The 11,935-nt window shown below is 44.0% G+C and overlaps 1 protein-coding gene across 1 annotated transcript; it reads right to left on the bottom strand.

The window, feature by feature from the left end:
- Positions 1-927: 927 nt before the first annotated feature.
- Positions 928-11,077, bottom strand: LOC102936731 (threonine synthase-like 2). Its single transcript, XM_007063719.4, has 8 exons — positions 10,835-11,077; positions 8,502-8,694; positions 7,860-8,014; positions 6,531-6,761; positions 5,493-5,644; positions 2,971-3,096; positions 1,922-2,073; positions 928-1,262 (listed from the first exon to the last, which is right to left on the bottom strand). The coding sequence occupies exons 1-8, from the start codon at positions 11,055-11,057 to the stop codon at positions 1,058-1,060; spliced, it is 1,437 nt and encodes a 478-aa protein (XP_007063781.2). The 5' UTR covers positions 11,058-11,077; the 3' UTR covers positions 928-1,057.
- Positions 11,078-11,935: the final 858 nt, after the last annotated feature.

Here is an 11,935-nt window from a genome sequence, read left to right as displayed (position 1 = left end):
TGACAGGTTTCAGAGGGGTAGCCGTGTTAGTCTGTGTCAGCAAAAACAACGAGGAGTCCTTGTTGCACCTTAGAGACGAACAAATTTATTTGGGCATAAGCTTTCGTGGGCTAAAACCAGTTAAATGTATTACTGACTCTGCAAGTACCCCATCTGCAGGCATTGAATGTCTGTGCATGCAAATAAGGCATGGAATTGCCTGTGGAAAAATTCACATCCTGAATTGTGAAGATTAGTCCCTGGAAGTATTGTTGAAGCATCATCTGGCATCTTTTGTTCACCTAAATGGAGATCCAAGTCTCCAAAGACTCTCTATGGCTCCTTGAGCAATCTACAGGTGACAACTGGTGAGCCCTCTTTCAATTTATGATCTATTTTAAAATATGAAAAAAAAAATTAGATTGCAGTGCCCTCTGGTGGACAGTTAAAGAAACTGATAAAATTCAGCATTATCAAGATATTAAAAAATGGATACAGTAGCCAGAATGCAGCATTGATTTTACTTAGTGTACTTTGGACAACAGTTCATTTGTATTACTTATTCAAATTACAACATAACTTTTTAGGGGAAAAAAATCATTACAGCAATTTGTATTCTATGCCTTTAGGGATTTTTTTCTAGGGAAGGAAAGATACAGGATTGTAATAATTGTGTAAAGCCTTAGTTAGATAATGATTCATGTTTGTAAGGCACTTTGAAGATAAATGTGAAAGAACTTTTCCAGAACCATTAACAGAGATAAAAGCAATATGAGTCCAGAGACTTTAAACAGGATTCTATCGAAGTTACTCTAAAAACCCTATAGAATTTGACAGCCAGATCTTTTCTATAATTTTTTAAACCATTCCATAGAATTTGATAGAGAATTATATTCCAGTTACAGAATTCTATCGCTTCGGTTACAAGTTATATGGAGACGTTATATTCCTCTGTTGAGTTCATTAGGACTTTCTTAGGAAGGGAAATTATCAGACAGCTTAAGCATCATTAAGTCAGCCTTGTCTTTTATATGGAACTGCCCAGGCATGGCACTATTCAGGATCAGACGAACTCCACCTATGTGTGTCTGCGCATGGCGATGGCTTCTATTCTGTCTCTTAGGGTTTTTGCCCAGTCATCTTCTCTCCTCAGTGTCGTGGACCTGGTCTCCATCGCTTTTAAAGCTTGTATATTGGGTGGAACTTCAGGAACAAGCTTCACTCGGAGCACGGCATCTGGGAACTTTGCTGCTGAGGCAGGTGCTAAGCACCACCTGGGTCTGCTGTGAAAAGAGAGAGAGAGACCTACGATGTCGTGTACTATTAGTAGTTCTGGTGTCAGTTGGGTGTAGACCCACCCAAAATAAAGGGCCCACCCCCTGTGCTAAAGGGGCAGAACCACCAAGCCTAGGCTCTTAGCGATTTCTGGGGACAATTAAAGAGAAAACAGGAGTGGGGTCAAAGGTTAATAATGAGGGAGCCAGAGGGGCACACTGAGGAGAGAACTCCAGACAGCGGCCACGGCTCCTCAAAGGTGTCTAAGGAGCCAATGGACACTGCCCAGAGGAACTCTGCCTGGAGGTCTGATCTGAGAAGGGAACGGAAATAGGCCCCGTTGTCGCAGAGCACTCCCTGGTCCAGCTTCCTCCTCCCAGTGTGGTGGATGGTCGACCTGGCCAGTGCCAGGAGGAGGTTGACAAGAAGGTCCCGCAACCCTGTGGGGCACAGATGGGGTGTGATTGGATCAGGAGGTGCAGCCACAACCTCAGTAAGAGGTTATGAAGGAGCTGGAAGAGAGGCAGCAACCTGAGGCACCCATGCAGATGTGAGCCAGGATCTCCCTCTTGCCGCAGAAGGAAGCACAAATGCTGCTCTCATAAGATCACCCGGGATGTTAGCCACTTCCTGAAAGGAATCTAGCCTTCCATTAGTAGCTTCTTACTTGCTGACATGGCAGTCCAACTGCTGATAATGGTAGTGAACAGCCACAGCTGAGTGGGGACACAACAGGTAGTGATTATCTTCCCAACAGCATCTCATTGCTTGAACAATGTCTTCGTCAGATGCTGAACATGAGCTCAGCGCTTCAGAAAGCTGGAGAACCAAGGAGAGGGAAAAAAACAGAAACAAAACCCCCCAAAATCATAGACACAAACCACACTAGAATTTACAGATCAATGTCAAATCATTTTAAAAAATGTATTAAAAGTTCATTCTGTGATATTACCACTTGTATGTAAAACCTTCTTATTTGTTAGTATCTTGAATGCAAGAGAGACGGGTACTTCTGTCAGACACATTGATATCATCACCAGAGTCAGTCCAGCTATCAGTTAATAACTTCCATTTGTTGGAGGACACAATGCAACTGATGCTGGTATTTGAGGATATAGATCCCAAATGCTGATGTTTGTGATGGGTGAAATAATACATATTTTCTACAATTTAACAAGGGCTTTGCTAGTGTTTCTTTCCCATGGAGATAACAAACACTGAAACCATTAGTTTACTTTTCACCTTTGATTTTTCTCCCTTTCAGCCTGATGCCTGATTCACCAAAGCTCTTGCTTAAAAGGTGAAGCATGCATGTAGTCCCACAGAAATCCATACCACCACTCACAAATTTAAAGTTATGCACTTGGTTAAAAGCTTTGCTGGCTCAGGGTGTTGGACAGTGAAATTACATTGTCGGGGAGTGTTTTGGTCCTATGTACAAATAATGCACATGCTACTGGACTGGGGTTTCTAGGACTGCAGGGGAATGTTTAAATCCCAACAAAATAATTGCAATTTTAAAAGATACCTATGCACACAGGTTTTGTAAACACCTGTCTTCCACCACCCTACCTACAGATACCTACATTTTAGGTTTGAGATGACATGGCATGATCCCTTCAATACACTTGCAATATTAATATTTATTCTGAAAACAGTTGATTTAAAAAAATTGTGATGGAAAAGTATTTACTGAACACACATGAAGGGACTGACCTTTCTCTGCACTTCTTCTGAGAGTGTAAGGTGTTTCGACGTGTAAAACTGTTCCATCAGAGTTTTAATCAAGCTGCCATCACAGTCCGAAAGCAGCCACAAGATTCTCTCCATATTGTAAGGTTCCTAAAAAACACACACTACACACATGAACCTCCATCCACAAAGAATCAAATTCAGAATCTGGAGCACCGGTAATCTCTAGTTGGATACTTAGTGCGGTAGATACTACTGTACCGCACGGCTGAGCACCTCTTGTGTGCTCAGTGAGAATTGGAGATACTCAGCTTCTTGCAGGATCAGGCCTTGTATATTTGTGTCAAAAAAAATAGGGCTGGAAACACCCAGCTACCTGGCTCTATTCCAGGTCATTTATAAAGGTATGTCAGCACATTTGGGAGCTTTTACTGGCCTGTACATTGCTGTCACTATTGTCCTGGAATTTCTCCTCCTATGAAACAATTCACAGCTCATTTCACATTGAGAGGGGTTGCCTGCATGAGACACTTTTCTGGTATAGCTTCAGTTTTGTCGGCCTTCACTCTCACCCCCCCCCCAGGATTCCAGCCTCATTCCATGGCAAACAATGGAGGGTGCTCGCTGAATGAGTAGACATTCAACATTTCTCTTAATTTTCATTTGTACATGGAGAAACATAATGAAGTAGAAATAATGAGGAGTCCGTGTGGCACCTTAGAGACTAACGAATTTATTCAAAGCAACCTGCATCCTTTCATATATTTATACCTGCTCCTGTATTTTCACTCCATGCATCTGATGAAGTGGGTTCTAACCCACGAAAGCTTATGCCCAAATAAATTTGTTAGTCTCTAAGGTGCCACAAGGACTCCTCGTTATTTTTGCTGATACAGACTAACACGGCTACCACTCTGAAACCTGTCATATGAAGTAGGTACCCTCCGACAGCCATCTAGTGGCTTATGTGGAAGAAATTCTTTAAGGGACTGGTCTCAGTCTAGTTGCTAATCAAAACCTATAAACCACACCATGAAAACCACCAGTGCCATGGGAAATTCAAGATTAGGGCCCCTTGTGCTAGGCATTGTCTGGACAAAGAAAGAAGATAGTCCTGACCCTAGAGAGCTCAGAGTCTAGGGGTGCTGCACTGCTGTAGCACTTCAGTGTAGATACTACTGATGCCGAGGGGAAGATTCTCTCCTCGGCCTAGTTAATCCACCTCCCCAAGAACTGGTAAGTAGGCTGATGAAGAATTTACTGCTGTCTACACCGAGGGGTTAGAGCTGCTTAAGTCCATTGCTCACGGGGTGTGGATTTTCACACCTCTGAGCAATGTAGCTGGGTCAACCTAATATTTTAGAGTTGGCCAGTCCTAGCATACAACAGGAGGACAAAAAAGAGAAAGAGGACCCCATTATATGGCCCTGTGATGGGGTGTGCATCCTAATAGGCCCTGAAGGGGTTAATGTGGGCCTGAGAGGCAAAATACTCAGGTGTAGCTGATCATGAAGCCTGCTGGGTAGGGGCTGGCTGGATAGTATAAAGCCAGGAAGTTGAGAGCAGAAGACAGCTGCAGGGAGATCTGCAGTTACTCCCTAGAGCGAAAGGATGTTGGCCATGGACAAGGAGGAGATCCAGGGGGAGAGTAAACCTGGGACCCTGCCCGAGACTGGGGATTCAGGCAAGAAAGGTAAAGTAGCCATGGGGAGCAAAGGAACCGCCGGTGGTAAACCAGAGGTAGGGAGGTGGAGTAGGAGCCATAGGAAACAGCAACAGGGTCCGAGGGCAAGAAGCCCTAGTTTGTTAGTCACAGGGTCCCTGGGCTGGAACCCAGAGTAGCAGGTGGACCAGGGCTCCCCTACCAGCCACTGGCAAAATGGCACAGGACCTGCAATTGGAAGAGAAGATTGCCTGAGACAACATATGAACAGCTTGTCCAGTATGACATTGTTACCCCAGAACAGGGGGATAATATAAGTGACCTGGCTAGAGGTCAGGAAGAAGATTAGCAGAATTACTGACATCTTGGCAGAGACCCAGGATTTTTTAATTGCGCTCCCGGATGAAGAACTTGGTCGACAACTCCACTTCTCAGGCACAATGGAACTTTCTACCACAGCGGAAAAGCTCATCTATACAGGAGACAGAGCTGTCTCAAAGGCGGTCTGAGACTGTGGAATGACCTATCTGGAACTACCGACCATCACAAACCTCCCCACCTTCTCCAAATGCCAGGGAAACTTCTTCAGCCTGCTGTTGGTAGTATAAACACAGAGCAACACGTTAACAAAACAAAAAAATCCCTACCAAAACACCACACTGCACACAGAATTCTCCCACTAGGGACACAATCAGAGGAAGAATGAACCACACGTGGCATGTTACTCACATCACTTCATGCACTACTGGAAGGCACTCAGACTCTGCAGTAATGAGGGTGGTGTCAGAACACTGTAGAACAGAATACGGACAGCAAAATAATTTTAGTAGCTGTATCAGTCCATATAGTATATGTGATCTCTCCCTCTTAAGCAGACACGTACCTGAATATCCATTGCAGAAGCTAAAGTTGGCTTAACGCTCCCCGAGAACGAGAAATCTCCATGCTGAATTGCCCTGTGCATACTGTCGTTATTTTTATTCACCACAGCGACAAGTCGGATTGGAAGTCCCATTTTCTGGGCGATATATCCAGCTGGGAAAGAAAGCAATTACACCTGGGCTTCAGCCCCGCAATGAAACGCTCAGAAAGCGGATTAACCAATGAAATCATTGCTCCTCCATTTGTGCAAATTTATCAGGAGAGGCCAAAAATTATGTTCCATAATGCAGCTCTATCTTTAATATACAAGTATAGCCCAAAGAAACTACAGCTCCCTGTATACAATGCTCCATTTGAGCAGCCTCACAGCAAGAGAGACCACCGCATGGTTGGTCCTGGACTCTCTGCGGCCCCCACCATCATATTAAGAGATGTTGTGAAGAGAGGGACCTCTGGAAGATGCTTTTCATTCAAATAGGATGTGACTTTTGAACTCTTGGCAACATGCTAATGCAGCTTCATGCAGATGCTCCTGAAATATCATGAATGCAACTTTTTACATCACCCCTTGTATTGCTTTTCCAGTAGATATGATTCCCCTAAAGTTAAAAAGGTCAGAACTGTAAAGTTAGGAGAGAGCTATTATCATGATTGCCCCTCCTGCAAAACAGTATAGAGTTCATGTGCAAATGGACGTATAATAAGCCACAAGTACACACAGGCCAGATTAGTTGTACTACTACAAATGTATTCACGTCTAACTTAGAAAAAATCAGATCCGCAGTATTTTGTCTCTTCAGTTTCCAACTCATTCTGTTCACGTGTATTTCTAACATGCTCATCCCCATATTATCTATATATGGCACCATAGCACTATTTGGGATTATCTGTATCATGCATGGCACCAACAATGCTGTTCGTACTTAAATATTACTAATCATGATTTAAGTGGTTCAGAAAAAAAATACAACCTCCCTCTTTATCACAAGGCACTTTTTGGTTTTTAGACCCAAAGAATGTCTTTTCCCCCCAACCTAACCTGTGATATTTCCTCCACCCCCTGTTGGCACAACAATTTCCACAGCCGGCAGTGGAGTCATGTCCATGGATGGGGTGCACTGAAAGTAAGCATAGAAGTAGTGAGCGATCTGCACCATAATCCTAGACCAGTTGATTGAGTTCAAACTCATCAGATTGTGTTGTCTGGCAAAATCTGCATCAGCGAACAATTCTTTGATCGACTCGTCAATTTCATCGCTATTTCCATCAGCTGTGGAAAAGAGGAAGGAACAATCAGGAGTATTAACTGAAGTGTTGCTGAAATTAGTGAATTAGGCATAAAATAGTTGTTTTCGCCTACTAAATAGGATTCAAGATCGATAGGTTATTCTAGCCATCGAACTGGAGCTGGGGTTTTGGTTCAGCCATCACACATATAGAAGGTCCAACAGCAATATTTGGATCCAGATGTGGGTTCCGATTCTAAATTACTCAGCATTACCAACTTTTAAGAGTGTTTGGATCTGGGACTTTGGTTTGAGCTCATCTCTAGGTTATTCCAAGGTCATAACATGAACCATCAGCAGAGTCAAGACTTGAACACATGTCTTATGGCTCCCAGAGTGCTGCCTGGGCCAAAGTGAGTCATGAAAGATCCTTCTAAGAAGAAAACTGACCAGAACAACTCAAACTATTTACAAGGGAGGGGAAGACTGAGCACCAAGGAGGATAAATTACCTTGGAGGAAAGGTCTCATTCTTTTAATGCAAACCAATTTTCTGTGTAAATACTATTCAGCCACTGGGGAATAGTTTTAAACCTATGACTAGAAAAGAAGGAAACCTGAGCAGCTCTGAGTCAACTGGTGAACAAGTCAAGAGAGTAAAGCAACTCCAACTAGCCTCCCATTAGTCAGAGGCCAGGGGTTCTGAAAAGTGAAACACTGAAGTAACAGTCACGCTGAATAGAGAGAAACGGGAGAGGGTAATATATTTTATTGGACCAACTTCTGTTGGTGAGAGCGACAAGCTTACAAAGAGCTCTTCTTCAGGTCTGGGAAACATACTCAGACCTGAAGAAAAGCTCTGTGTAAATGCGAAAGCTTTTCTCTCTCACCAGCAGAGGTTGGTCCTATAAAAGGTATCACCTCACCCACCTTGTCTCTCTAATTTCCAGGGACCCACATGGCTACAAAATACTGCATACAAGTCATGATGATTGATGGCCCAACATGGTACACCCACAGTGGGAGCAGCGTGTAACACAATTCCCACAAGGCTTTCTAGAATTAATGGTCAGTTCACATTGGGACTGTCTTTAACATCAACCCAGCAATAGTATAAAATAGATAATCTAACAAAATGCAAACCAATAAAGACATGGACGTTCTCTTCAATCACTGTTGTCATCTGCAGTTCTTGTAGCTGGCTGCAGAGACCTTTGGGTAATAGAACAAAGATATCCATGTTGTTTTCCCCTCGCACACTTTCAATTGCCGAGCTACCGGTGTCTCCCGCAGTTCCAGTTTCACATGAAAATAATCAAGGAGAAAATAATGATATCTCTTAATTAAGAGTTAGTTAAAGACTGAAAGATCAGCCACATTTGTGTTTTCACACAGAAGAAGGGTGCAGCTCTCAGTCTGGGATACTTTCGGTTAGTGCCGGTTGTATGGCATTTAATACTGGAGAATGAACACCTCCCAATAGGCAAGTGTCTGCATCACAAACCACTACCAGCAGAGGCACCTTTGCTGGTCTCAGCAGAGGCACCAAAGAATGAATGGGAGGCTGAACCAGTAAAGATGCCTTCTAGGTCAAGTGAGGCATACTGGCTGCCCTGTTCCGGAGATAACCCTGGAGACTTACATACTAGTTATCAATCCAGTTCCACTCATAAGCACTAATATGAGGCTAGAGTATATGGACCTTTGCACCATTTTGGTAGCCTCTGCACTGGCATAAATTCCAAGTACATTGCTTGCACCCATCTGTTTAGCTGTAACCTACCGACTAGAATAGTGATGTGCTGCTTCCTTTTCTTCAGGAAGTACTGTAAAAACTGCCCTGTGCAGGACAAGGACAAGTCCTTAAAGGCATAAGTTACACCATGCCAGAGCTCCAAAACATTCAACCCATCCTTCAGCCTGGCCAGATGCACAACGTGGTTGTGCCGGAACCTCCGGAAGGCGCTGTCAATCAGATCTGGAGGGAAGCAGTTGAAGGGCACTGTTAGAACAGGTACCAGGAACAAACCTCCAACACATCACCTGCATGATCATGGTTTGCCAAGCTCATGAGAATCTTTACTGAAAAACCAAAGACTCTCCAGTACCGCAGAGCTGAGGAAGTGATAGACAGAAGCCCAACACATTATTCTCTTACAAATTAAGAGTCTGCTCCTCGGTGTAAATTGGACAGCTCCACTGACCTTAACAGAGCCGTGCTGATTTATACCAACTGAGGATCTGTCCCAATCAGAACTATTTGACCAATTAAAACAAGAATCAACCAATGTTGCAGTGAACCAGCTCGGGCGGATGGTCCCCACTGCCCTCTAATGGACGCAGTGAGACTTTGGATAGGTGCTATATTAAAATCTAACTGTATAAACAGAACTGCGCAACTGTCTGTCAGAGGCCGTTTACAGCTGACAGCTAAGGAGATGCTGCTTTTACAGCAGGAGAATCCAAACTCTTTTCCCACTGTTGGAGAGAAATTTGAGCTTCCATGGAGTGCACCACAGTGACATTTCTGAAGCACCAAAAGGCCACTGATTTGTTACAAGTTTTCTTTACCAAAACCTACACCTGGCTTCATGTTACATGTTTGTTTTGTGATCCATTTTGCCAAGGGAAAATATAGAACCAGGAACTTCTGGTAGAAGAAGGAATCCATTTGCTACATTTGCTTTTACTTCTGTTTTCAAATATGTGTTACTTAAAACAGTCTGGGCCAAATTCTGACAGGGTGCTACCCAAAGGCAGAGAAAAACCACACACACAGCAAGAGAGGAAATTTCCTCCTTAATCCTGTCTACACCAATCAAAAACCACTTAGGAATCCACAGGTCTTCTATGATAGGAGCCACAAAGGTGACAGAGCCTGCTTATCTTTTCCATGCACACCCTGGGATACACCAAAAGTCTCATTTGATACGCTTCCATGTTCCTAGGAGTTTTCTACATGGAACAGCAGTGTGTGGCTGGCGCTGCTGCAGCCAGCATAAAGGTGCCCAAAAGCACTGATTTTGCAGCTTTATACACACTGTATTTGCACCCACTTGCAGCAAAGATCTGCCTTCCTACAGCAACCTGGGAAACTGCATTAGCCATTTAAGAGAATGATTTTTATAGACAGAGACAGAATTTGGCCCTGTGTTTGTTTAAAGAGACTCTTCTGCTAGTCTTCAGAATAGAAGCAGATCTCCAACAATCTAGTTCAATGACAAGTGGATGTAACAATTGGGGGAGAGAAAGGACAGGGTAACATTAAAAACATTGTGCTGGAAATGGCCCACCTTGATTATCATACACATTGTAAGGAGAGTGATCACTTTAGATAAGCTATTACCAGCAGGAGAGTGGGGTGGGGGGAGAGAAAACCTTCTGTAGTGATAAACACCCATTTTTTCATGGTTTGTGTGTACAAAAACATCTTCTGTATTTTCCATGTATGCATCCGATGAAGTGAGCTGTAGCTCACGAAAGCTTATGCTCAAATAAATTGGTTAGTCTCTAAGGTGCCAAGTACTCCTTTTCTTTTTATTAAAATAACTATTGAGATTCTAGCCAGTAAGGGCCTCCATAGGTCAACTGAGGATCAGGGTTATTAGACTGATGGATTAATACAGGGTCACAGTGATTCTCAAACTTTTTGTATTAGCGACCCCTTTTACACAGTAAGCCTCCGAGTGCAGCCCCCCCCCCCTTATAAATTAAAAACATTTTTAATATTTAACATTATTTTAAATGGTAACTTTATAACCCTGTTCTTCAAAATGGATTTACCTTTTCTCATCACTTTCACATTAAGACTAACACACATTTTTATTGAATTATTGTTATAAGCGGAAAAGGATTTTTTAAATCATTACTGTTTAATACTGGGGGTGCGAAGAAACTTTGCCAATATCACTTTTCACAGCAGACTTAGCACCCCATCGCCACCCTTATGGCACTGCCTTCAGAGCTGGGCAGCTCATGACTCCCACATCATAACCTCACAACCCCCTGACGGGATGCGACCCCCATTTCGAGAACCGCTGTGGTAAAATAATAGTCTCATCTAAGAGCTTTGATACAAATAGTGTGACCCCTACAGCATGTTTCTGGTTTGTGTTTACCATTCAGCTCTTTCCGTGGGATTAGTTCAGATGAGATGAAGAGTGAACTCAGCTCTTTCACCAGCTCTGGATAGGAGAAGGCACTCCATGTTCGCAGAGTGTTATAGTCCAGGGTAGGGATTTCCTGGAGCACAAAAAGGCCACCATCCGGTGCATAGCCCGAAAAGAGGGCTCCTTCAAAGTCAGCGCTCCTGGCTTCTCCTCGAGCGCTGACGTACCTCATGTTTCCGGCGTCACTGTCACGGTGTGACAGTTACACCAGGGGGAGAAGTCTGGGGTATCGCAAGACAGGGAGACAGACTGACAGGTATTCTGTGGCTGCTGCTGTTATGCCCTTTACTGATCGGTGTCATGGAAACAAGGAACAGGACTAATTCACCGAGGCAACTAGTTCTGTGGAAGTAAAAAGGAGTATTCTCAGGCCAGGACTCTCTGAGGAGATTAGAGGTACTCTGCATATTCCATGGGGCCTGGGAAATTTATTTGGGGAAGAAGAGAATTCAATGGCTTCCGAATGCAGGGCCTGATCCCAAGAAGCGCTCAGCACCCACACCTCAGAATGAGACCCAGAGTGCAGATAGGAACTCCAAGCCCCAGTGTGTCCTGAGCCAACAAGGCAGGGGGAGCCTTACACACTTAACACTGGGAAACCAAAATTCCAGAGGATTCTCCTCTTACCACATTTAGTTCTCTGCAGCTTGAACCCCCTCCCCTCCGTACATGCCCCAAATATATTTAAATTCACTTATTTTCAAATCAGAAAAATAAATGTCTCCCCGTCTTTAAAAGGACCGAGGCAATAACAGGGCCCAGGCAACCTGCCTGGGCCGGACCCATCTTTCCACTCTCTTCAAAGCCGTGCCTCTGGCAGCCACAGCTGCAGTGCAGCCTAAAGACGTACAGTTTTGGAAGCAGTACAGGACAGCCTGAGTAATGGCCCCCAAGCCTCTGGTTAGACTCTCCCTCCTGGCTGATGCAATGCTCCCAGCAACTCCCATCCAAAACATTCCCTCCCTCCCCACAGCAAATGCTTTGCAATTCAGTTTCCTTCTGTGTTCAGTTCTAAGCAGCCTGTTGGAGTCCCCTTCACAGCAGTATGAT

Source organism: Chelonia mydas, chromosome 4, assembly GCF_015237465.2.
Source record: "Chelonia mydas isolate rCheMyd1 chromosome 4, rCheMyd1.pri.v2, whole genome shotgun sequence".
NCBI lineage: Eukaryota > Metazoa > Chordata > Testudines > Cheloniidae > Chelonia > Chelonia mydas.
Note: the sequence above shows the minus strand (reverse complement) of the source record. Positions and strands in the feature narration are given on the sequence as shown.

Bases quoted from the DNA above. Each gene is read 5' to 3' on its own strand.
- LOC102936731 (XM_007063719.4), bottom strand. From the start codon at position 11,057: ATGAGGTACGTCAGCGCTCGAGGAGAAGCCAGGAGCGCTGACTTTGAA. The intron at 6,762-7,859 runs GTTTGCATTTTG...TCTTTTCCACAG, and splicing joins GAACGTCCATGTCTTTATTG to CTGATGGAAATAGCGATGAA. The intron at 3,097-5,492 runs GTACGTGTCTGC...TGTGTTTTTTAG, and splicing joins CTTCTGCAATGGATATTCAG to GAACCTTACAATATGGAGAG.